Here is a 25,952-nt window from a genome sequence, read left to right as displayed (position 1 = left end):
GGTCATGTATGGATGTGAGGGTTGGACTATAAAGAAAGCTGAGCACTGAAGAATTGATGCTTTTGAACTGTGGTATTGGAGAAGACTTTTGAGAGTCCCTTGGACTGCAAGGAGATCCAACCAGTCCATCCTAAAGGAGATCAGTCCTGGGTGTTCATTGGAAGGACTGATGTTGAAGCTGAAACTCCAATACTTTGGCCACCTGATGTGAAGAGTTGACTCATTTGAAAAGACCCTGATGCTGGGAAAGATTGAGGGCAGAAGGAGAAGGAGACAACAGAGGATGAGATGGTTGGATGGCATCACCCACTCAGTGGACATGGGTTTGGGTGGACTCTGGGAGTTGGTGATGGACAGGGAGGCCTGGCGTGCTGCAGTTCATGGGGTCACAAAGAGTTGGACATGACTGAGCGACTGAACTGAACTGATACCCAGTACATGGGTATCAAGGTTCTTTCCTGAGTTTCTACAATTTCCTCTACATGTTCTTTTGCTGAGCGTCATGCCTTCAACCATCACCTCTACCAAAACGTATTTGAAATATTTTTTCCCAGTGGGTCTCATTTACAGAGTCACTGTCCTATTTTTCTCAAAGCACAACCTGTCCCACCAAGATACTCTATGGACTCTCAAATGTGACAGCACAGCCCTTCCTGCTTCCTCTCCTTCTTGTCACTTAACTCTCCAGCAACCCTCAGAGTCATCATCAACCACTCTGCACTTTCCTTCTCCATTTATATCTGATCTGTTGCTACTATTTCTTCAGAGTTTCTTGCATCTCCATTCCTACCACCTCTAGCTTGGTTTGGGCCCTCCTGACCTCCTGGGCAAGGCCTCCATTCTGGTTTTCCTGCCTCCCAGAATCTCCTTACTCCCTTCCCATCTTCATCCTGCTGCTATACGATAAAGCCTCTGGAACATGTTTTCCATCATAGTTGTACTGTGCTCAGAAAATCTCAAGTGGCTCCCCAACTGTCTATTATTAACTGTTGTAAAACAAAGCACCCCCAAACTTAGAACTTAAAGCCACAGCTGTGTATTTTTTAATCATGAGTCTTTGGATCAGATGAGTGGTTCTGCTTATCTGACCTGGGTTCACCAAGGCTCAGTCACTCCTGCTTCTGCATAGCTGTGTTCTGAAGCCCACTTTGATCACCCATACTAGTGCATGAAATCATAAGAGGAGAAGCCAAGACAGATCTGGGATTTCAACCGAGAGGTCCTCCAATCACAAGCAGAGAGAATTCCTGGAGAGAACCCCTGACTTGGGTGATTTCCACGGTGGCCGGAAGACACAGCTGGGACTTCCCAGCCAGCAGCCTGTGGCTGTTTGCAAGGCTGGCCCGTGACACAGCACAGCCCACTGTGCCATGTGGGCCACGTCTTGGCGAGTGGGCATCCCATGCCAGCATCCACTGTTCCCGTGGACATCTAAAGCCCTCTGTCTGCTGTGGGCTCGCTGAGCCCCCAGGCCTGCTAACCTGACGTGGAGTCTGAGCCTGGCTTGATTTTCACAAGGGTGGCATAAGGGATGGTCTGATTCAAAATGATAGCTTCCAGAGTCCCATCATTAGCTTTCATTGTTCCAGCTCCATCCTTTGCCAGCACGCGTGGCAACAAGGAAGCATTTATGTAGCTGCTGTCAGTGTCTGGGGTGGCCTCATCACTGCTGTATCTCTGATTAATTCTAACTGAAAGCAACTCACCCTCAGGAGGACAAAGCCCATCAGAGACCAGTTAACAAAAGAAGATGAATGTGCCCTTCGGGCCAGTGTTTGGGGAGGGGGACATGTTTTTAGGAGACTTGCAATCTTTTCCACAAAGAACTACTGTTTTTCATCTTTTAGAGAAAATGTTTTTTCTTTCAGCACTATTTGTGTCCAAAGCATTTTTATCAGTTGATTGCCTCATCATTATTGATATGTATGTTGTTATTAATAAGTATTAATGATACTAATTCTGTTTGCTACAGCAGCACAGATTAATTACTATTTGGGGGTAATACTATTTTCCAATTCTGAGCTAATTCAGAAATCTTTCTTTTATGGAAATGGGCATGCCATGTGTCTGTTCTCAAAGGGAAAATAAAACTCCCACAGCTTAAGATCAACATTCCAGAATCACAGAGTTAAGGAAGATTTCGTTCCCACAGCGAATAACCAGAGGCCCTCATTATTAGCTCAAGCGTGGTGTTGTTTTCAGGAACTTTTCTTAGTCTTCTGATCATGACTTGAGTATACATTTTGGATATCTTTTGGATAAACAAAAGAGAGAAGAGGATGTGTGGATCCTGCCGTTGACCCATAATCCTGTCTCAGAGCCTGGTCCCTGTATGGTCTGAGACTCTGAAAATCTAGGCTTTCTCAGGAAAAAAATAATGTGCACTAGGACCAAATAAGAGAATTACAGCCTTGCTCATCCCCTCATCATGGCTGTGTCTTGCTCTGTAATGATGACAGCACTGTAGCTCCCCTCCCCTCACCCTCCAAACGTTGAAAAGTTCTCCCTGGTAATCTCAGAGGTTTGCCATTTTAAAAAGATTCATACATGTGAACACGAGCAGAATGTCATCTAAAGAAATGCCATGAGGCAGGGGACTGGTGACCAGAAGGCCTCAGTGTAATTTAGACCACTCTCCCTTAGATGTAAATTAAGATAGAGAAGATTAACCTGACCCACAGTAAAAACACTGCAAAAGGTTTAGGGGTTAGGTTGTTACAGATAAGGTTAATTAATTTTTCAGGGGCACCAGAATATACTATTAAGTGTCCTGGTAGAAGTAATTTCATAAGAGTAATTTCCAGAAGGATTTTATTCATCTCACATTGGTGAAAATATTCGCTGTAGAAAAGACCATAATTTACCCCTTTTGAGTAAAGTTTCTTGCGCTGTGTTGGAAACTGGCTCATTTTGGTTCTGTGCTTCCCTTGTCTCCTGTACAACTACTGTAACATTTTCCACTTGTTAGTACAAAAATTATGTGATTGCTTCCCTGAGTTATCTCAGGTGTTGCTAAATGCTTGTGTGAGTTAGAAATCTTTTTTTTTTTTCTTTTTCTCAGAGTGCCATTTTAAGCACTTTTAGGGTGGCAACCTGAACCTGGAATAAATTAAATTTGAGGATTGCTTTCATTTATTAATGGATAGTATTGAAGTATATGTACTAATATGTTCATTTATTCATGCACTGATGTAAATGTCCATAGATTCATATGTTTAAGAAGCTATCTATTGAGCCCCCACTGTAGAACACTGGCCAGGGTGAAAAATTAATTGGGTAAGATATTAAGCTTCAGGTGGGTTTTATAAAATAGTTATATGTAAGTAACAATCTAAGGGTTAAAAGCACAAAGTTCACTTGGAGGTCCAGACACAATTTTGTGGGGATTAGGACGGTGGGGAGATGACCTCTGGGTAGATTTAATCAAATAGGCTTCATAAAGGAGGTGGAGCGTAGGGCACCCTCTTGAAATTGGTCATCTGGATGCATCACGAATGCTGGTCAGAGGCATCAAGCATGTAAGCAAAGGTGCACAGGGCAGGGTCAGGTGCCATGAAGGGTTCGGTGTGGCTGGAACGTAGGGATACGAGGAGAGTTGGCATGGCAGGTAGATGGATGTTAAGTCACTTAAGGCCTTGAATGTCAGGAGAAGCTTGGGCTTTGCTCCCTGGGCACTGACAGCTCTTAGAGGTTTGAAAGCTGGGGAAAGGCATGGTCAGATTTGTGTTTCAGTTCTAGTGTTTTCTCACACTGTAACATCCACCCACATCACCTGTGATCTTATTAAAATGCAGGCTCTGAAACAGTAGGTCTGGGGTAGGACTCTGCATGTCTAACAAGCTGCCAAGTGACGCTGCCACTCCTGGTCCACAAACCCCACTTTGAAGAGCAAAGTTTTAGGGAAGGTTCCTCTCCCAACAGGTTGGATCTGAGCAGAAGGAGTATGGGAACCTATGAGGAACTAACGTACACTATCCTGGCCGAACAGATCTGAATAGTTACTTTTTTTAAAAATCAAGACTTGCTTTAGTGACTCATTTATACATTCAAGAATCTCATTGTAAACATGAGTAATGGTCTCGTTTTCAGATACAATACTTACTGAGGTCAGTGAGTTCTCAGGAGAGTTGTCCATAACTAAAACACAGGCTTTAGAGTCATATAAAAGAATTAGTCGAATTTTTGTCCCTGGGGAATTTCTGTGGTCATCCGAAGAGCTAAAGAGAAAGAAATGGCCTCTTTTGAAAGATGAGACGCAAATCTATATCAGAAGAACTACAGGTCTGGGGTGTGGGGACAGAGGTCAAGTTCTGCCTGCTGAAGGAGACCACAGTCCTCTTCTCCAGGGACCAGCCTGTCAGTTGTTACACCCACCACTCTCTCTGCATCATCTCTTCTGTCATTGTCTCCACCCTTCATCTTAGCTGTTTCATTGCAGTCTTATGGTCCAGCTGATCTCATCAGTATTTCATCTCTTCTAGAGTTTCTCAGAGGTTTTGCCAGGGTTCAGCCATGTGTAAGTTTCTTAAGACTTTGAAACATTTGATTGGGTAAATAAATGCTCAAAAACACATAGTTACTTAATTCAGTAAGTGAAATGTGATCATACCAAGTCAACTTTCTTTCAAACCTCCTACAGTTCTCCCCTAGCTCCCCCAGATTCCATCTTTCAGCTTGAAATTGCACCTGCATGTATCTGCTACAGGTCTGATTGTGGTGGGTTCTACTCTGGCTCCATTTGGGGAACCAGGAACTGTGCCCCAGCCCCCTCACCCTTGCAGTCTGCACAGCAAGGCTCTTCCAGACACTTTATCCCCATCTGGCCTGAGGGCTAAACCAGTCTTGACTTCTGGGAACCTCGGTGTCTGGTGTTGAATGCACATGTCCAGGTGCTAAGAGTTCACTCCCCAAGTGCTTCTTCCCAGGCACGCAGAGCCACTGTGGCTTGTTAGGTCCAAAAGGGACATTAAAGAGCCCTGCGCCTCATTTTACGTCTGTAAAAAAGGAGGATGAACAGGTTGTCCTCATTACAAAGCAAGCAAATAGGAAAATGGGGGCAGGAAGCTGGTTCTCAGGGGCCCACGTTCTCTTTCATCCCTCTCTAGTTGCAGCTGAAGAATTTCTATTATACAGGTTTAGGGAGAACAGTTTAGTTAGGAGGGGTAGGGAGCTTGAAGCTGCTTTTGCATATAACCTTTTATTAAAACTGAGGAGGTACCAGCGGTCGGCATCAAAGAATGAGGTGCTGATGGAGCTTGAGGGCAGGGGGCATTCAATCTCTCCTAACTACTCCTTCTTTTTCCAACACCGAAGAAGCCAGGACCACTTTGTATTACTGAAGAGCCCCAGATCTTCCCTGAGCTACGCAACACAAAAAACCTTTGTCCTCAGTTTAAATATTTCATGAGCTCAAGGAGTCACCATCGGTGAGCGAAGCAGGTGATAACCACGTGCCTGGACAGGATGGGTTACAGACACGGCCCAAGTGACGCCTTTCCTTCAGTTAATGACACAGGAGTCACCGGAGTGGCTGCTTTCTTTTTTGTGGGTCCCGTGTTGCCTTCGGCAGCATTTTCTACCTCGGAGGCCCGGCAACAGTGGGCTGGAGTTTGGGAGGAGAGGGGACGTGAGGGCTGACTTCCAGCTGGAGGTCTGATGCTGATCCCCCCCCACCCGCTGTCTGTTTCAGGGGAGGCTCAGAAGCAAGATGAAAGTTGTGCTGCTCCCGAGGCGTTGGCCGTGTGGGAGGATGCCGGGAGGCTTGCTGTCAGCTCCCCAGCAAGTCAGAGCCACAGGAACCAAAGCAAACACTTTCATCCTTCATTACTCCAAGCACCTTCTGAGGAAGAAGAGGTAAACAGGCTTGGGAGGGAGACCGTGAAACTGACAGAGGAGCAGGCAGCTGCAGGCCCAGAAGGGGTGAGGAGAGAGAGTCCTGTGGAGGGTCAGAGGGAGGAGATGGGGCCTTCCCCCCAAGGCCTGACCACCGATGGGCCATGCCCCAAACCTTGCCCGGACTCCTCTGAGTCCAGGCAGCCAGAAGCCAAAGTTTCCACCCTGGCGGATGATAAGGACACTGCAGAGGGTGGAGGAGGCATAAGGAGCACTATGAAAACATGAAGGGGAAAAGAGATCGGGCACGATGCCATGTCGAAGGTACTCCAGACATAAAGAATTACACATCAGAACAGCTCAGCGAAGAAGTCACTTTCTCCTAAAACACCTCCAAGTCTGCAAGTGAGAAGGGACACGGATCCGGTTGCAAACTGTGAATATTCTGATGATGCCAGCAGAGTTTGATTTATTAAACACGGGTCCTCAAGCTTTCCAGTGTCTCTTTCTGTGGAAGCTGCACTGCTGTAAATGTGGCCAGGCACGGGCTCATGTCAGCCAGATGGCTGGTTTTCAGCGTCGGTCTTTTCTGTCAGCATTTGTTTTCGTTAGAGATGTTTTTCTATTAGCATTTAAAGTTGTTGGTCAAAATTATGGAAAGGGTTTGAAAGGGGTGGGGTTTTTAATCAGGTGCCCGTCTTTGGCATGAGTCAGCGGCTGCAGAGTAAGGTGTAACTGAGCGTAGTGGGTCCAGAGGGCCCACGGCTCCTCTCCATCACGTCAGGGCCTGGTGGGACCTCCCAGGATGGATGTTCTTGGCATCCTGCCTACAGCCTGTCTGTCCTGGCACTAAATGGCAGGTGGAAAGGGGCTTAAGTGGGCTCAGAAGGTTAGGCTTCCGGTTTGAAATCCACAACGCCTGTTGAGACCTGTCTGCTGACTACTAGAGCTGAGCTTTCCAGCCTGGAATTCTAGAGGATTAATCGACCTGGGGTAATGGCAGGTTGTAGACAAGCAGAGAGAAAGGGGACTCCAATGGTGTTTTGATTTTTTTTTTCTGGGAACCAAAACCTGGGAATGCTGGTTCTCTGCTTTCAACCCGGGCTGCATTTAGGGTTTTATGGTCCTGTGGGTTGTGGCAGTGTAGCTGCTTTGGGACCAATCCAGGTTTCCCCACCACCTGGAATCTCTAGCCATCGCTCCCCCACCAGAATGCTGCAGCCACCTGCTCTGTGGCCAGGTACTGAGGTTTTAAAGGCAAGGCAGAGCTTGTGGCCCTGGAGTGGAAAGAGGGAAAAACAAAGTAACTTTATTACAGCCTGGGGAGGCAGAGTGTGGAACCAAATTCAAGCTCTAAAAGCAGGAAAGTAGAGAGTGGTCACCCCCACCTGCGGCTTCCCTTAGGAATAAAATTAGCTTTTCGAGGCAGCATCTGGTGCTGTAGGGTGTTGAGGGCTCATGAAATGAGACCTTTCCTTGTGCCTAATGCAGTTTATTTCCCAGGAATGCCTAAAACCAGATCCCAAAGCTCAAAATGTCCCTGAGAACCGGAATCACTCCTTTGAGAGAGACTCCTGAAGAGAAAAGAGAAGTTCCCAAGGTAGGAAAGGTAGAAAATTCATCAATTCATCTTAGAAATCAGATATATTTAGACCAGGCTTGTGATCCCAGGTGGGAATCCCACATGCACATGGGTGGCCAGCGGCTCCTCCCCCAACACCTCCCTTCCACACCTTACCTCCTGGCATCACTCGGCCAGCAGGGTGGGATCCATCACACTTGGCACTGTCTCAATCTGACAGAGGGCAGGGTGCAGACTAGAGGTTCTGTCCTTTCCCAGATGCACCTGGGAAGACCTCCAGCTGCCTTCCCCCCACTCACCTGAGGTCACCCCCACTAGCAGGATGCGGGCACACCTGAGTCAGCGCACTGTGGCTCCTAGTGAGCTGGACTCATCTACCCCTGCCCTCTGGGCCCCAAGGCCCCATTCATTCATCCTTCTGTGCTCCAGCCTCTCCCCCTGCCCACACCTATTCTCCCACCTTCCGCTCCAGAGAGGCCACTTCTGCAGCTGCAAAGCTTCCTGCTCAGGCCAGCAGCCACAGCAACTGTTTTCCTGCTGCACCAGGCCTAAACTCCCTGCAAATGTTTAGCCCTACTGCATAGGACGCCAGAGCCACCACAGGAAAACATGGCCAGATTTAATGCAGGGATAATAAAAAGAAAAATCTCTCCCCACAATAGCCTTGGTCTTGACACACAGTTGGCCAGGTGCATGTCTTTAGGGCCTCCATCACCTGCTGAAAACCAGGGCTTATAGTAAACTCCAACACATTCCATCATGGATTAAAAAATTACTGCGAGTCCCAGTGTGTGAGGTTCAGGGCAGAGGGTCATAGGAAATGCTAAACTAAATTTTGTATGTCCAGTCAGCTTGGGGTTGGGGGTCTTGTGTTATTAGATGAAATTGTAGCCAATGAGTTGATCCTGTCATATTTGTAATCCGAACATTGCCCTGTACCCATGCGATACTGTCCCTCCTTTGCTATTTCAATCCAACATGGTTCCAAAGACATTAAAGAGTTTCAGCAATTACTTAACAGTTGTCTTTTGTCTTTTCATGAGTCATTGTGAAAGTGTGCTGCATTCTACCCTCTACTCCACCAAATAACCCTGCATCAGTCAGGATCCTCTCAGCTACAGCTCACACTTTTAAGAAACTTAAAACTATAGGGAAATTAATTATATTGCATAACAAGAATTCAGAAGTAGGGCATTCCAAGGCTGGTTCATTCAAGAAAGTTATCAAAGAACTCATTTTCTGTCTTGCTGCCCTGCCTAACCCAGCGGCAGATACTTCCTCATGCTAACAACATGGCTGCAACAGCACCAGCCATCACTTGTTCTCACATATTGTCCAAAGGCAGAAGGAAGTTTCTGTGTGTGTGTGTGTTTTAAGAGCAAGTAACCCAATGCTTGTCAGGGCTTCCAAGGTATCTCAGTGGTTAAAAAAAAAAAAAAAAAACTGCCTCCCTATGTAGGAGATGCAGGTTTGGTCCCAGGGTTGAGAAGATGCTGTGGAGGAGGAAATGGCAACCTGCTCCAGAACTCTTGCCTGGAAAATTCCATGGACAGAGGAGCCTGGCAGGCTGCAGTTCATGGGGTTGCTAAGTCAGACACAGCTGAGCAACTGAGCACACTTTCATGCAACCTAGGACTTGTCACATTTCATTGGTCAAAACTGTCACATGCCTATGTCTAAACAGTCCTTAGCAAGGAAGATGGATTTGCTGTGATGGGTTTAGGTCTATCGAGGAAGCCTGTCCCTGGACATGCAGACTCTAAAAGGATGAACACTGAAACAAAATCAGGTCTTGGGAAGTGTAGGAGAGTTGGGAGTAGATTCGAGTAGGCTGCCAACAGAATTCTCTCTGAACCACACGTCTGTTCTTGTTGTATTTTTTCTCTTAAAAACCACAATATTACATTACTGGCAAATGTAGAGTTGGAGAGAGGAGCAGTTGTTGTTTGTTAAGAAAAATGTCATCTCATCTCTCCCTTCCCCTGGCTTCTGCATCATCTGTCCTATTTTGTAACTGGTGTGTTCCCACCTCTGTTTACCTCTTCCAAGTATGTCTGTCCTTCCATTATTTTTTTCCAGCTCAGTTGCCAGCAGAATGCAGAGCAGTCTGGATAAATGAAACTGAGCAGGCAGGTCTCTTAATGAAATGCACACATGGCATTTCCTGAGATTGCTCGGTACCTGAGAGCCTTTGGGTGTGGATTTTTACATGTGAGTGTTTATCGTTCTTCTAATGAAGGCTCATAGAAATGGGTTGGCTTTTGTAAACCAGGCATTTCTCACCCCTAATCCTCTTCTCTTTCTGTGCCTCCTCTGCCCACCTCTTCTCCCCCTCCCCTTCTTCTTCCCCTGGAACATCTATTCCTGACGCCTCTCTAGCTAGGAGGCCTCTGATGGCATTCAGCTCAGCCCCTCTTCCCTGCTGGCAGTCTTAAGGAAGCTAAACTCATTTTCCTGTTATTGTTCCTCTTTCTGTGCCCTCACTCCCAAACACACACCACCATCACGAGGAGAAGTTCTAAAGAAGAGTTCTGCTGTCGGGCACTCGTGTGTTGGAGTGAACTGGGGGATGTGTTATCACTACTGGAGCATTTGCACCCCAGTTCACCATGTGAATTGTTCCAAATGGAAGTCCAGTCTTCTCTCTAAAGAATTTCAAAGACCAGCTGCTTGCTCATTGGGGTTATCTTTTTCTGTCTCTTTCAGATCACAGCATGCCTTTGCCCCTCTTGGTTCCCTGCAAAACCTGGGGGGCTCTCCTGGCTGGATCATTTCCTGTTGCCCCGTGAGCTGGTGCCCTCTTTCTCTTTGGCTCTATTTGAGCACCTTCCCCCCTGCCCTTGGCTTTCATTGTGGAAGCCTCCATTTGGGACAAATGTTCCTCCTTAATAATATTGAGGGTAACTTCACACGGCTCAGTTAGGATGTCTAAAAGCCAAAGGGTCCCCCTCAACTCACTACTGTTATATATTCCTTGTCTTCCAGATGTCTTTCTGAACAGAGAAAAATTTGAAGATCAGAGAGATGCAATAGAGAGCTCGGCAGTGAATCTAATTAGAAATGAGAAGCAGAAAAATAAGAAGGCCCCGTCTCTCCATATTATGGTTGCTCACAAAAACAAAACAAGTTGATACAGCGTGATGGCAATTTAAAATGATAGATATAGATGTGCTGCCTTACGTTTCATATCACCTCTCTACTAAATGAGGATTTTTTTCGGATGCTTAGGCAAAGTTTGCATAATACTGACAAGGATGACTTTCTGAAATCTATATGAGCCCAGGAATATATTTTGGGATCGTAGCGAAGGCCAGTGATAGCCTATTAAATTTAAAACAATAGGCTTAAAAAAGCACACCAGCTGCTGTTTTGTGGTTTGATTTAGAGAAAGAAGTAACTTCTGTTCAGGTGTAGACCTTGTTTTATTGGATTCTACCATCATCGTGTATCATAACTATATATTTTTTGTTACCTGAAATTAAAATGTAATTTTCCCAATGTAGGTGATTGATTATCTTTATTACTTACATTATCCCACCCACCCACCCTCACTGAAGGCCAAGCCTGGGCTGAGCATAGTTTGTAGCAACTATAGCAGCTTATCAGTTGCAATCTGTCACCTAAAATTATTAGATCATATGAAGTTGTGAAAAATATGGAGAGTGTAAAGATTTTATGCAATCAGCCAAAAACGCCAGATCTAAAATCAGTTGGTTTATTTCCTGCCCTCTTTCAAGTTGACCAAAGCTCTCACTGATTTGCTCTATTTTCTTACGTTTTTAGTGTTTCTGTATATACATGCACTGAAAAGCCCCACTTGGAAAAAAAAATGCACTGCAATTCTGAGAAAAAGCTTATCCTAAACATCTAAAGATAGCATTTCTAATTATTGTCGACATTGTGTTTACACTGTGCAAACTTGAGCATTATTCTCACTTTACCAGCTGTGTCTAGGTAGAGTCATTACATCAAACGCTTCTAATTTTACAAAAAGAAATCAAAACAAGTGTGTGTTTAAGTCTCAGTGACAAACGCAAACCCTGTGAGTCAAACAGGCAAACTGATTAGCAAGCTGGCTGGGAAGTCAAAACAGCAACTATAAGGAGATTAACAAAATAGATCCGTGAGGGTAGAGGGGTAAAAATAGCCTCCAGGGGCCAAGCGGGGTCCTGCAGGCGGGTTTGGTGGTGCATATCCGGTTCTGTGCCGGGAACCAGATGCCTGCCCTTATGGCCGCCAGTCTTTCCTTCATTTAGAGCTGTGATCACAGAATTCATCTCAGCTGGCCTCCTACTGGATGTGGAACTCCTTCTTCCAAACCAAAGAGGTAGCAGCCTTTCCTTTACTTGAATCCTTCCAGTGACAGAATCCTCACTACATTTCAAGGTCATTCAATCCACTGCGCGTGCGTGCCAAGCCGCTTCCGTTGCATCTGACTCTCTGCGATCCCATGAACTGTAGCCCACCAGGCTCCTCTGTCCATGGGTTCTCCAAGCAAGAATACTGGAGTGGGTTGCCATGCTCTCCTCCAGGGAATCTTCCTGACCCAGAAATTGAACCCTTGTCTCCAGTGTCTCCTGCATTGGCAGGTGGGTTCTTCACCGCTAGGGCCACCAGAGAAGCCCCATCCAGTCCATTACTAGGTAACTATTTTTCTGACCTTAGCTATTATTATTAATTAATCATTCATTAGATCCTTAGGCCTTAACACTATGCTATACACCCCTCAGTAATAACAATTTGATCACCACAGTAATCCAATGTGATAATCTTATTTTACAGGTGAGAGAACTCGGGCCCAGAGAGGTGAAGTGACTCGCTTAGGGCACAAAGCTTATAAGTGTGGTCCAGCTGGGGTTCCAAACAGGCCTTCCTACCTGAGCCTGAACTTGTGGTCACTGTGCTATACACATTCCTTGTCCTTACAGTGAACTGTAATTTGCCCCTCTAATATTTCCTTTTTTTGTTTGTTTCTTGGCTCTGGAACCCCATAGAGCAGTTCATCAACCCCATTTCCATGAATGGACAGAACAGAAATAAAGCGGATCTGCCAGGGTATCTTTTCAGTCCAGGGGAGTCCAAGGTAGTGAAGAGAGAAACTGAAAACAGAAGGTGCTGTGGCCTGAATGTTTGTGTTTCCTGCAAAATTCATGTTGAAATCCTAACCCCCAGATGTGATGGTGTTAAGAGGGGAGACCTCTGGTAGCAGTCCGAGAGTCATGAAGGGAGAACCTTCTTGAATGAGTTGCTGTTGTTCAGTCGCTCAGTCATGTCTGACTCTTTGCGACCCCATGGACTGCAGCTGCCAGGCCTCCCTGTCCTTCACCAACTCCCAGAGTTTGCTCAAACTCATGTCCATTGAGTCAGTGATGCCATCCAACCATCTCGTCCTTTGTCATCCCCTTCTCCTCCTGCCTTCGATCTTTCTCAGCATCAGAGTCTTTTCTAATGTGTCAATTTCTTCAAATCAGGTGGCCAAAGTATTGGAGTTTCAGCATCAGTCCTTCCAGTGAACATTCAGGATTGATTTCCTTTAGGATTGACTGATTTGAGCTTCTTGGAGTCCAAGGGACTCTCAAGAGTCTTCAGCACCACAGTTCAAAAGCATCAATTCTTCAACACTCTTGAATAAGACTGGTGCTTTAAAAAAGACTGGAAAGAGATCCCTCACCCCTTCCACCACGTGAGAACACAGCAAAGAGGTGCAGGCTATGAGTCCCAGAGAGGCCCTCATCCACCATGTTGGTGCCCTGATTTGCACTCCCAGCCTCCAGAACTGTGAGAAATAAATGTCCATTGTTTATAAGCCAGCCAGGCTGCAGTATTTTGTGATAGCAGCCTGAGTGGACCAAGACAGAAAATAAACGAGAGGCACCATCCCCTTCTGAAAAACAAGTACAAACTTCCATTGACAATCCTGAATTAACCTGTAATCTGGGCAGCAGTGTCAAAGATGGGGTGCTGGCTTTTTATTCTTGTTCCTATGTAACTGCTGCCTATGTAACTGCTGCCTGTGTTCACAACTTTTAATTGTGGGGATAGGCAAATGCATCTGAGATCAGGATATTTAAATACTCAGTTTACTAATCCCTTATCAGTGCCAACCTGTACAGTTTAAAATAATACTCCAGACTGTTACCAAACCAAACTGGGGTCTGCTTGCCTGATACTCAATAAAGCCAACCTACTGATACCAGGTTTGGTGATGGAAAGGGCATCCAATGTGGGGCCAAGCAAGAAGAATGGGCAGCTCATATTGAAAAGACTCGAACTCCCTGATGGTTTTCAGTGAAGGGTTTTTTAAGATGAAGGAGAAGGTCACAGGGTGCATGAGCCACTCAAGGACATCCTTCTGGTTGACTGGTGATGAAGACAAGGTGATGTTCAGGAATCTCAGTCATCAACCTTCTGGTTCCAACTGGTCTGGGGTCTACATGGTTGTGGTCATCATGCCATGAACCTTTTACCTGGTAGGGGTTTTAGAATCTGCAAAATGGCTCAAGGATATGGCTCACATTCTCTATAGTCCTTGCGGAGGAACTAAAGGTCCTTGACTGTTTTATAACTAAACATTTATTTAAATACAACAAAATATAACTATTTTACATTTATAAGTATTCGATAACTGAACATTTACTTAGTCTTGCTTGACAGTTTTCCTTTGTTTCTGCATTTTCTCACTTCTCTGATTCCATTTGCTCTCTAGAACTCGGGGAAGGCCTAGCAGGCCAGAGTTCTTCTACAGACTGGGGAATGTGGGGATGGGAACACAAGGGGTCTGTCCCTGGGAAGGCCTCGCAGAGTCCTGTTCAGTTTCAAAACCAGTGAGAACCAGTTGGTGGAGCAAATTCACCAGGCAATAGTCTTTCTTCCCAGTTGTCACTTGGGTTCAAAGAGCGGTTTTTAAATAACAAGTTAGTCCTAGTAAGAGGTAAAAATAACCACTGGGGGTGAGTTTTTGGCTAAAGTTCAGTTTGACTCACTGCCTCAAGAATCTGAGAGAAACAGAAGCTGCCCATAAAGAACCAGGGTGGAACACCCACAGCTAGGAAGTGGGTCTATCCCAGGAAGCTAAAAAGTTAATATACTTTCATTAATAAATGAAAGTGAATACACAGGACTGATCTACTCTGTGTATAGATTATAATTTTCAAGAGGAGAGGCAGAATCATTCCTCCATCAAGTCTTGATCAAGACCAACCTACCTTTGGACCCCACTGCTTCCAGCTGTTTTTGTAATCAAGAAGTTAAGAAGAGGGACTTCCCTAGTGGTCCAGTGATTGACTCCACACTTCCAATGCAGGGGGCCAGGGTTTGATCCTTGGCCACGGAACTAAGATTCCACATACCATATGGCATGGCCAAAAAAAAAAAAAAAAACAAAGTCAAGAAGAGCATTGTCCTGGTTGTGGAGAAGGCTGACAACTTCAGATACCAACACCAACTTCCCTGGAACTTGCACAGTGACACCGCCTCTCTGGCCCTGTCTCCACCATCTGGGGAATGGACCTCAGGCTTCACACAGAGGCAGGCATGAAAGACCACAGAGCCCAGCATGTTGGTGCATCCCCCACTCCAGGCCAGTGGCTCCAGCATCAGGATCACTGGGCGTGAAAGCGTCAGTCGCTCAGTCATGTCCGTCTCTGCAACTCTACGGACTGTAGCCCGCCAGGCTCCTCTGTCCACGGGGATTCTCCAGGCAAGAATACTGGAGCGGGTAGCCATTCCCTTCTCCAGGGGGATCTTCCCAACGCAGGGGTTGAACCCATGGCTCCTGCATTGGAGGCAGATTCTTTACTGTTTTGAGCCACCAGGGAAGCCCAGAATCACTGGGAAGGTTGTTTCAAATAAACTTCCTCCTCTCCCTTTGAATTCTACAGCTCTGGGATGTAGCCCAGGAAGCTGTTTTTTTGTTTTCCCACTTCCCTAAGTGATCTTGCTTTCCTCCCTCTTGCAAGCTCCACCCAAATGCATAAGGATCAATAGGTGATTAAACCGTGCAGAGGAGCTGGGCAGGGAACAAAGAGAAGTCCTATAGGGATTTGGGAAACATCTTTACCATTCCCCAAAAATAGCTGAGCCAGGAGAGAAGCATCAAAAAGAAAAAAGTAACCAAGGTCCCCATAAAGTACTGATTTGCTGAGTTTTTAATGTGCAACGCAAACATTGTCAAACAACCCCCAAAGGAGCTGCCCTCTTGAGGGATTGGGGTGGGGGGTGAATACCTGGAGACACCTGGAAGAGGCACCTAAGTGCAGGCTGCACAAGCTGGGGGGCAGAGGTGGGGGAGTAGTGTTAGGCAAACTCTGGAGGGGTCTCAAGAGTGCCTAGAAGGAGCCCATAGGAGGTGGGGGGAGGTGGGTGCTTAGGGCATAGAGGGATCTCCGGGCTCACAGGGTGAAGGCGGGGGTGTCAAGGTGGAAAGGGACCTCAGAGAGTCTGGAAGACCCTCAGGGTTCAGGGGTTTACTTCGGTATCTCTGGGGGGGGGGGCGTCCTCAGAGCACGGGGTGCCCTCAGGATGAAAGGGGTGTCTCAATATACGTGGTTGAAGACCTCGAAGTGAAGGGGATTTTCAGTTAGATCCTAGCCATGGCAGAAGGGGTACTCCAGAGTACAGAGTGTCTCCGGAAGAGGAAGGAGCAAAATCAAGGTGAGGGGGTAGGCGGCTTGGGGTCTCAAGGATGGGATCGTGGGCCTTGGAGAGGCGTCAGGATGTTGAGGGGTCCCAGGGTTGCCCAGGATGCGTAGAAGGGGTCCTCGGTCACATGGAGAGCGTCTTGGGCTCTTGGAGGAGTGTCAGGGTGTAGAAAGGTCCGGGGGAGACGCCACAGCACACAGGGATACTAGGGTACGTAGAGAGGGGGCGCGGAGGCACATAGAGGGGATCTCGGGAGCCTGGAGAGAAGTCCGGGCGTGGAGCGGTCTAGGGGCACTTGGAGGGGAGTCGGGGCGTGGAGGGGCTCCCAGAGCGCATAGAAGGGGCCTGCGGCGCGTGGTCGGGTGGAGCGCTCAGAGGGCCTTAAGCTCGCTCTCGCGCCGCGCTCTGGCCTTACACTCGCTCTCGAGCCGCCGCTTCCTGCGCTCCGCGTGCTCCTGCGCCTTGCGCGCCCAGGGCCCCGGGCCGCACAGGCCCACCACGCAGCAGGCAAGCCGGCGGCCCGCGTTACCGTTCTCCAGACTGGCCTGATTGCCGCCCCGGCCCAGGTCGTCCTCGCCCGCATGGACCACCACGGCGCGGCCCGCGATCGAGTGCGGGCCGGTGAGCGAGGCAGCCAGGTCGTAGCGGTGCTTCCAGACCTGGCCATTGCGCACGGCGAAGTTGCCAAAGTCGCCCGGGTGCTGCGGGTGTGGCACGGACATCGGGTTGTAGTGAGGCCCGGTGGAGTCGCAGCCCTGGCTCAGGTCCCCAAACTGGTGTACGTGGATGGCGTGGCTTGTGCCATTGGGCTCGTCCTGGAAGCCCTCAAGGTGGAAGAAGGCCTCCAGCAGGGTGCCAGGCCGGATCTGCCGGAAGAGCACGAGGCCGCTGACCTGGGGCTGCTCCGCCTCCAGCGTGGCCGACGGCTGCACCCGGCAGACGGCATGGAGCGCGGCGTCCGGGTCGATGGCCGCCGCCCGCCGCTGCGTCACAGTCTCCTGCCAGATCTCCGTCACCTTGGTGTGCATGTCGCGGATCTGCTCCTCCATGATCATCTGATGCAGGAGCTGGTCGGTCGAGGCGGCCGAGTCACAGGCCACCAGGAGCAGATAGGCACAGAGCAGCGCCAGCATGGCCAGAGTCGAGCACCTGCGGGCACCCCCAGGGGGTGGGGGCAGAACGAGGCTTAGTTACCGGAAACCTGGAATATCAGACACTCCGGTGTCCTTGACTCCAGACCCTTTCTGCTGAGGGCCTTTCTCGCCCAGCGTCCCTCTCTTGTTCTTTTGGCCCCTGTCTCTCCAGGACCTTCTGTGTTCCAGGAACTGGGCTAGGTGCTGCGGTTGTAAAGATGGATGAGGAATAATCTCAAGAAACTCACAGGGATCTTTCTGAGCCACAAGTCTTATCCTGATCTTCCCAACTACCATCTCCACAGCATGGTGGGGGTGGCATAGAGGTGGTCTTCCCTGATGGCTCAGACGGTAGAGAATCTGCCTGCAATGCGGGAGACCTGGGTTCCATCGCTGGGTTGGGAAGATCCCCTGGAGGAGGGCATGGCAACCCACTCAGTATTCTTGCCTGGAGAATCCCCATGGACAGAGGAGCCTGGTGGGCTACAGTCCACGGCGTCACAAAGAGTCGGACCCAAAAGAGCTGCTAAGCCCAACAGGCGGTTGTCTCAGGCTTCCTGAGGGAAGCTCTTGTGGCCCTTCCAGATCTCCTCCCTCTCAGCATCTCGCCCCCTCATCTCCTGCCACTCTTTTAGGGCATCCCCTTAGACAGGCAGCAAAAGGCTGCTTCTTGCACTTGCTGTGTGCTCTCTGAAATGCCCCGCCCCCTCCTCTCTGCTGTGTGGTGTAGACCTGAAGCCAGGAACTCGGTTTTATTCATCTGTATCCCCAGCATCTGGGCCTGCACCTGGTAGTGGGAGACATTTAATACGTGAATGTGGAAGGAGGAGTTCCCTGAGAGACGGGCGTGTCAGCAGATCAATCCAGTGCTATCCTCTGATTGAAGATGGAGATTTGTGCAGGGGGAGGGCAGAATAAGCAGTGCACATCTTCGTGGGGGGCTCCAGGAGGGCTTCCCAGAGGAGGTGACTTCTGAAAGACCCACAGGACAAGTAGGAGCTTTTCAGTCAAGCCAGGTCAGAAGCCCATTTCAGGCAGGAGGCACAACCTGAGTGTTCACAGGCTGTGAAGGGACACAGTTTGTACGGGGCACCGGGGAAATTTAGTGTGGCTGGGATGCAGCCTGTGCCTCCAGGGAGGAGTCGAGGCCGAAGAGGGAGCTTTGGGCCAAGGAGGGAGGGGCTGGGTTTGCCGTGCTAAAATGCATGGTTATTAGCCGGGAGGCTAGTGCTGGTGGAAGTTTTTAAGCAGAAAAGTGAGTGTTGAGATAGTTTTTAGTCTGGCAGGAGAAAGAATGTGGGCTAGACTTCGGGAATGGAGAGGACAGAGGAGAAGGGATGGGAAGACCCCAGGCAGAAATGGAGACACAGGAGAACTGGAGACAGGCAGAGTGATGAATTAAGGGGCAGCAGCAGCAATCCTAACCAAAAATGATGAAGGCTATTACTAAAGAGGAGGCAGCACGGTTTCAGGAGGGCTTCAAACAGTTTCACGGTTTGGGTACCAATGGCAGTGAAGAGGAGGAGCTGGGGATGACTGAGTTCCCGGCGGGGGAGACTGGGTGATGGATGGTGGTACCAGGCCCTGAGAAGGAGAGAGAGAGGGCAAGTTTTGCGCAAGCTTGCTAAGGGTAAGACCCCAGGTGGGAGGTTGGGCAGACGGTTATAAAAGGGAGTTCTGGCCCTTGGAAGAGGCAGTGTCGGTGGGAGGGGCTCTCAGTGTTTGTTGGCCACACATCAGATTCTGAATCTTAAAATTCAGATGCCCAGGCCGCACCCTAAGAGATTCTGATTCAGTGGGCATGAGTTGTTTTTTGTTTTATTTTATTTATAGCTGTGGTACCCAACCAGGAATTTTAAAGCAAGACACAGATACTAACTGCAGTATTGTGGGGGAAATTTCCAACTCTGCCTTAGCTATAAAACAAGGCCGGTAAGACCACCAAGGATCACTAGGAAGGTTAAATGAGATATGAGATGACAGGCCATTTTCACATTTTTAAGCCTGCCCACAGGGATCAATGCTGCCTCTAAAGAGCTGGTTTGAGGATCAACTGCATTGTCAAAGGCCTTATCCAACCCCAAAGCAGGTGCCATTTTAAAGTTAAAATCTGGGTTGAGTGTTTATTCTTTCCATAATCATAACAGAAAGACAATCTAGTATGGTGATTAAAATCATGGATTCCAGAACTCACTGGATCTGAAGCCTGACTGCCACTTTACCTACTCCCTTAGAGTTAGCATACTTGTTATTTTTGTTACAGGGTACCAGAGAGTGCTGGACTGCAGAGTCTAGCTGGGCTCACCCTCCTGTCTGAGCCTTCGGTTTTTTTATATGCAAATAGAGATAATGATACTTACCTTAGAGACTTGCTGTGATGCTTGAAAGACACAATTAGAATCGCTAACATTTACTGAAAACACATACAGGCACTAATAAAAATACTTTGCAAATGTTAATTCATGTAGCTTCCCAAGAACCCTCTGGGGTGGGTGCATTGTTACCCCCATTCTAGAGCGCAGACAAACTAAGGCACAAAAAGGTGAGTGTTGTACAGACAACTAAGTCATGTAACTCTTTGTGACCCCATAAACTGTAGCACACCAGGCTCCTCGGTCCTCCACTGTCTCCCAGAGTTACATATTCAATAATAGCTGAGGCAGGTTGTGAAGGGGTGTGGTCTGCTCCAAGCCCAAGGTTTAGGCACCACACTGTATGGCTCTCATCAGAGGCAATTAACCCAGAGCCTGGTACATAGAAAATTCCCAGCAAGTGGCAGCTCTTAGCTATCAGAGAAAAACTGCTGCTAAGGATCTCAGGATGCTATTGAAGCTGTAGGAGGAGGAGGTGGCTAGGAAAGGCTCCAAGAAGGAGTGACAGGTAGGTGGAGAGGTCCAGAAAGTGACATCAAGGGCAGCACTTCCAACATGGCCTGGTTACTATGGTAAAGCCCCTGTGAGCCGGGGCAGGAATAGAGGACTATCCCTGAGGCCACTTCTTGGCCTCAAGCTCTCTATCACTACCGACCACCCCTGTCCTTTTGAGCTGGTCCTGCCCCTCAAGAGGGCTCTGCCAGCTAGAAGGTTTTTCATTGAAAGCATACAGAAAAACAAGTTGCTTTGGACGTGTCCACAAAGCTTTCTTTTCCAAAAATGCTTGGGTCATAATTAACACTTGAAGGAGATGTTTTTGTCTTAGAGAGAAAGAGAGAGAGAGAGAGAGAGAGTGTGTGTGTGTGTGTGTGTGAGTCGCTTAGTCGTGTCCGACTCTTTGAGAGCCCATGGGCTGTAGGCTGCCAGGCTTCTCTGTCTATGGAATTCTCCTGGCAAGAATACTGGAGTGGGTAGCCTTTCCCTTCTCCAGGGGATCTTCCCAACCCAGGGATTGAACCTGAGTCTCCTGCATTGCAGGTGGATTCTTTACTTTCTGAGCCACCAGGGAAGCCCTCTTAAATAAAAGAGAATTTGCCTCCAACTAATAAAAACAAATGAAAAAAAATTAAAATTAAAAAAAATAATAATAAATAAATAAAAGAGAATTCTTCTTGAACCCCAGGTAAAACTCCTTGGGTCTTAAGCTTTTCACTTCCAGGTCAGCTCACAGAAGGCTCACCCTCCTCAGTCTCTCAGTTTGAGCTGTAGATGACCAAGTGGTTTCAGAAAGGCTTGCTTGGTCCGGAGAGGAGAACAAAGTTATCAGGGAGCAGAGCAAGCTACCGAGCTGGTGCCTCCTTCCTGGGTTTGGGTTTGGGAAAACTGTTTACCTCTCACCCCCTCGAAGACTCCAGGGTCTTCTAAGGCCTGGGTGCCCTATGAGAAGGGGTCTGGGCTGTGAATCTGAGCCTGCCAGACTCCTTTCTGACTCCCCTAAGCAGGTGGCTTTTCCTCACCACCCACACCAGGCAACATCCAGAAACATCTACCTTCCTCAGTCCATGTCTCTTTTTTCTCTAACCCACAGGATGCTGAGGTCCTCTTGAATGGGCATTAACAGGTCCCCAAACAATCGCTTCCTGCCCCCGCCCATTGTCTTCCTCAGCCCGATCCCTGCCGCCCTCCTCCTCCCCTCCAGAGCAGCTGGGCTCTGTCAAGAAGATGTGTGTTTCCTCCCATGAAAATGTTCAAATCCTTTTCCTAGAAGAGGCCGGATGCCCTGCCCCAGTTTCAGACTCAGTAAGCACACTCTGAGAAGAGCGACATGAACCTCGACTTCACGCCCACTTTCCAGCTCTTCAAAGAGAGCTTTCTCACCTGGGACCCCCGAGGAGCAGCACCTCTCCAGCTGGTCACAGGAATGCGGGCAACTCCCGGGCTGTTTGTGAGCGAGCAGGGCAGCCTCTGAGGGGAGTGGTCACTGAGAGGAAAGAAGGTCATTGGGCTGGTCTAGGCAGGGAAGCCGGCCAGGCTGTCCTTGTTGTGGAATTGCCTCACCTCCCCCAGCCCTGTCCCCTCCCCGCGGTCCCTCCCCAGCCCCGCGTTCCCCGGCCAAGTATTCCTTTTCGTGACTTCACTGAGTGAGTTGTGCAGACGTAGCAAGTGACCTTCAGGGCACAGCAGGGGAATAGAAAGTAGACAGAAAACAGCCTGTTTGGAGAGGTGTACAATGGTCTCTTTCTTGAGACGCCCTTTGCTCTCCCCTGATTTCCTCAGCTCTTGATTTACTTTTGCTGGATGTCTGAGATGGAAATGGACACCCTGCAAAAATGCATGATGTTTTCTCCAGGACTGTGCTTCCACACCTGTGAGAGGTGAGACGCAGCGGGGGCAGCAGTTACCCACTCAGGCTGCAGGGTCCCAGCTGTGTCCTAAGGATGTCCTAAGGATGAGCCTGCGCCTCCGTTTCATCATCTGTAAGATGGGGAGGTGAGGCTAACCCAGGACCCTGCCCGTAGTCACTCTCATCCTGTTCTCACTTCCTTATTAAGGTTATGGAGGAGTTTTTTCTTTTTTTTAAAGAATGAGTAGTGTGGAGGAACCACAAGTCTTTCCCTTCCCCAGTGCCCTTTTTCTCCTTTTTTTGCCATGATCTTTCCTCAATCACAGCAGTTCTTTCCAGAAACAGAACCTCCCTCCTCCCCGAGAAAAGACCACATTGGAAAAGGCAGCTTGCCTGCCTGCCTGCCTGCCCTCCAGCCTGCTTTCAATAAATGCTTAGTGGGTGCTCACTCCGTTGTGTACTGGTACCCAAAGCTGCGTGAGTCCCTGCCTTTTGGGGTTCATACTCCAGGGAGGGAACAGCAGTGTCAACAGATCCATCTAGTACAGAGTGGGGAGTGCAACTGGGGAAGCAAAGCCAGGGCCCCTAGAGACCCAGACCCTTGTTCTGACCTCAGGAAAGCTTGTTCACAATCTAGACTTCTGGGCCCCACCCCAGGCTAAGTTAATCCTTTGCCAGCAGGGCTTCCTGGAATCATCTTTTTTAAAAACTAGCTATTCTAGAGTATGGGCTTCTCAGGTGGCTCAGTGGTAAAGAATTCACCTGCCAAGCATTAGACACGGATTTGATCCCTGGGTCAGGAAGATCCCCTGGAGGAGGAAATGGCAGCCCACTCCAGTATTTTTGCCTAGGAAATCCCGTGGACAGCGGAACCTGGCCCTTTACAGTCCATGGGGTTGCGAAAGAGTCGGACATGACGTAGCAACTGAAACAAGAATTCTGGAGTCCAGCCAGGTTTGGAAACCTCTGCTTGGCAGGAAGAACTCAAACTAAAGATCTTGTCCTGGAACAGCCATTGCACAAGATAAGATAGAGACTTCTGGGCACTCAGAGCCTCCAGCCTGTACCCTGGCATCAGCCCGCCTGGCTCACGGAAACCTCAGGCATCATGGGCTCAGTCCCTCCCACTCTGCATTCTGTTATGGGGGTAGGTGCCTTTGACTAATGACTTTTCTGAGTTCCAGATGCTGCCCTCCACTCTGCCTCACCCTGAAACATTCTGGTTTCCCATTGTGAATCATCCATCCAACTGGAAAAAAAAAAATGAAATCTGTATTTTCATTCAGTTATTGAAGTAAGAATTGTATCAGTTCATAACTACTGTATCAAGTAGCACTTTCTTCCTTTAGTTTTATTTAAGGGCCAAGAAAGATTTCCTCTGCTGTGATATTCTCAAATTGGTAGTAAAGTCCATTTTCACTTTCCTTTTTATGGCATTCTAGAAGAAATTTGCTTTTTCTCCTACCCGACCTGCCCAATATCCATGCACCACACCTTTGGCAATAGCACCCCAATTTCCTTCTTGGAAACCACTGCATTTTCAGTCCATGCAAGTAGTATTGATTCGCCCTTTGCTCCAGAGGTGGGTTCCTGACCAGTCATAATGTTGCATTAGTTCCAGAATAATACATTCAGAGCCAGTAAGATGCAGTGACATTTTTGCTGGGACTGTTGTGAAGAATGTATCTTCTCTTTCCCAATGGACTTGAAACTAGAAGAGAAAGGCTAGAGTTATTGTACCCCCTTGCTTCACTCAGGGAAAACCCATCTGAGGATGGGGCCAGTGGAGGGAGGGAAGTAGAATAAAAGTAGAGTGATATTTGGACCCAGTTACAGTGTTTCAGCCCCTGGATCTAGCTGTACCTGAAACTGTTTTCATTATGTGAGTCAAATACATTCTTTTGTTGTTGTTGTTTTTTAGTGGACAACTGATTTTTTGGTAGTTTTTGTGCCTTTTTAGTAATATACACACTTTATAATACATATATTTAAAAATAGTCTAATAAACAGTACACTCTATTTGTCTATTCCTACAACATGTATTAAAACCAGAAACTCTTAACAGCATTTGTCTTTGGGATGCAGAACTGAGAATGAGGAAGGAGAGGAAGAAGCACCCTAATCAGCATTTGGAGTTTTTTTCCTAAAATTATTTATGAGAAAGCATTACTTCATTTAAAATTTTTTTTTAATTTATTGTTTTTAATAGACTAGTATGTTTTACCAGTCTATTAAAAAATACCTTCTCTCTTTGCTTAAGTTGTTTGGGCTGCATTTTCTGTGCTTGAGACCAAACACTTTACAAAACACTTTCTCACATACTGTTTTATTTAATGCTTGCAATAATTTTGTGGGATAGGTGTTAATTTGCCCACTTTGTAGATAAGGAAATGAGGTTCAGAAAGAATAATTATTCTTTCTGAATAATAGGTCAATTATAGTTCAATTTTTTTAAAGAAAAGAACAGGCCGAAAGTTTCAGTGTTATAACATGGCAAAGGCAAAATTTAAGCCCAAGAGTCTCTGACTGCTGATCCAGGTCCCTTAATCATTATGTTTTATTACGTCCAGAAGTCTGAAGGGGCGATGAAAGAGAAGTTCGAAACAACAAATGACTGTGTACCTCGCAGTTATCTCTGTAACGTCGGGGACTGATAAACAAGACACCTAACCCTTGACCTCTGTCCTTTCTCCTTGTGTTAATGTATAATACAATGGAAAATCAAACAAGCATTGTAAATCAGCCACTGTTAGGAGATGCATTCAAATGTACTCCTATCTGAATAGAAGAGATCTCTGCTAGGGAACTTTGTACTTCTTTTATGCAGGAATATCAGTTGTACATAACTTCCTTCCCGTTGTGTTCAGAAAACTGACAGGATTAAATTCTACCAGGAAATACAGTGGCTACTGTGAGGAGAAAGTTTCTGAACACAACAGTTAGGATTTCAGGTTGCCTCCCTAAAAGGTCAGAGTCTGTGTGGTAACAGTCTACCCAACCAGAATACTTCAGATACACCTGAGACAGCTTCAAGTATGTCTTGCCCGCCTGAGGTTCTCCCCGAAGTCCCTGGGAAGTAAGAGTGGAACCAGGGACCTGTGTAGTTCAACCTTGCATCCTGTCATTTTGTCCAAACCCCACAGGGTAATGTGGGGAAAAGGAGAGGCTTGTTGGCAAAGTGAGCAGGGAGATTAAAAAAACATCATTCTTATTAACAGTCATAACAATACTATCTCACATGTGTTCAGTGCCTCTTCTGTGCCAGGCACGAGTTAGGTGATTTACACGCACCTTTTCTTTGTAACAGCACTGCTCCTCAGTGAAGAAGAGACCCTGCATTCCATGTCCGTGCTGTGTTCTGGGAAATTTCCTTTTTCTGTGAATGTGTCACCCTTCCACTGAAATGTACATGAATCAGAAGGTAATGGAAACCAGTCAGAACCAGGAACTTCTCAACAAGTTACACTTGGCTGGCCATGTGAGGAGAAGACCAACTGTAGCACACGAAAGCAATATCTCTGTGATCACAAGGTGAGCATGTGCAAAGTATTCTCTCAGGAAAACATCAAAGTAAAATCCCTCCAAGCTAAGTCCTTCACGGGGTCTGACCTTGCCTCTAGTTCCACTTCCTGCCCATACCTGTGAGAGAACATAGGTCATTCCTGTTTTGCCGCATAAAAACAAAAGAGCAGTATGAATATTTAAAAGCATATCCAATGAAGCATTCATTTCCTCAAAATAATTGCACAGTACACTCCACTTGAGAAGAGAGAAGTATTTTTCAGCTTATTTTCTAGTTGTATTTATTTTAAAATATTTGTTGACCCAATGGCCATATTGACCCCTCTGCTTGCTGCCTCCCACCACAGAAGCTGGAAAAGCCAGGCACTTACTTTCCTAGAATCCCTTGCAGCTGGTGGTGGTCATGAGACCCAGTTATAGCCAATTGGACATAATCTGATGTGGCTTTGGGAAAAGGTCTCACTTTCATTATTAAAAAAGACAGAAATGATTGGCGCTGCCTCTTTATCCTTCCTATTGTCTTAAAC

General features: G+C 47.4%; 2 protein-coding genes across 4 annotated transcripts in view; one reads left to right on the top strand and one right to left on the bottom strand.

Moving 5' to 3' along the window:
• The window catches only part of CCDC149 (coiled-coil domain containing 149), a 134,973-nt gene extending 109,673 nt beyond the window's left edge, over positions 1-25,300 (top strand). The window contains exons 12-13 of one of the 3 annotated variants that reach the window (XM_043870910.1): positions 5,690-5,853; positions 25,211-25,300. In XM_043870910.1, the coding sequence (XP_043726845.1) occupies positions 5,690-5,853; positions 25,211-25,285 (239 nt within the window). In that variant the 3' untranslated portion in view covers positions 25,286-25,300. Of the gene's footprint in view, positions 1-5,689; positions 8,433-10,399; positions 10,907-25,210 lie in introns of those variants that run through there. The other 2 variants (XM_043870911.1, XM_043870909.1) reach the window with 2 other exon arrangements.
• Positions 15,544-21,559, bottom strand: SOD3 (superoxide dismutase 3). Its single transcript, XM_043870913.1, has 2 exons — positions 21,438-21,559; positions 15,544-17,203 (listed from the first exon to the last, which is right to left on the bottom strand). The coding sequence occupies exon 2, from the start codon at positions 17,185-17,187 to the stop codon at positions 16,426-16,428; it is 762 nt and encodes a 253-aa protein (XP_043726848.1). The 5' UTR covers positions 17,188-17,203; positions 21,438-21,559; the 3' UTR covers positions 15,544-16,425.
• Positions 25,301-25,952: the final 652 nt, after the last annotated feature.

The sequence above is a fragment of the Cervus elaphus genome, chromosome 17 (assembly GCF_910594005.1).
Source record: "Cervus elaphus chromosome 17, mCerEla1.1, whole genome shotgun sequence".
In the NCBI taxonomy this organism is placed as follows: domain Eukaryota; kingdom Metazoa; phylum Chordata; class Mammalia; order Artiodactyla; family Cervidae; genus Cervus; species Cervus elaphus.
Note: the sequence above shows the minus strand (reverse complement) of the source record. Positions and strands in the feature narration are given on the sequence as shown.

What these genes read in the sequence shown, in the direction of transcription:
- SOD3 (XM_043870913.1), bottom strand. Translation starts at nt 17,187, where the DNA reads ATGCTGGCGCTGCTCTGTGCCTATCTGCTCCTGGTGGCCTGTGACTCG.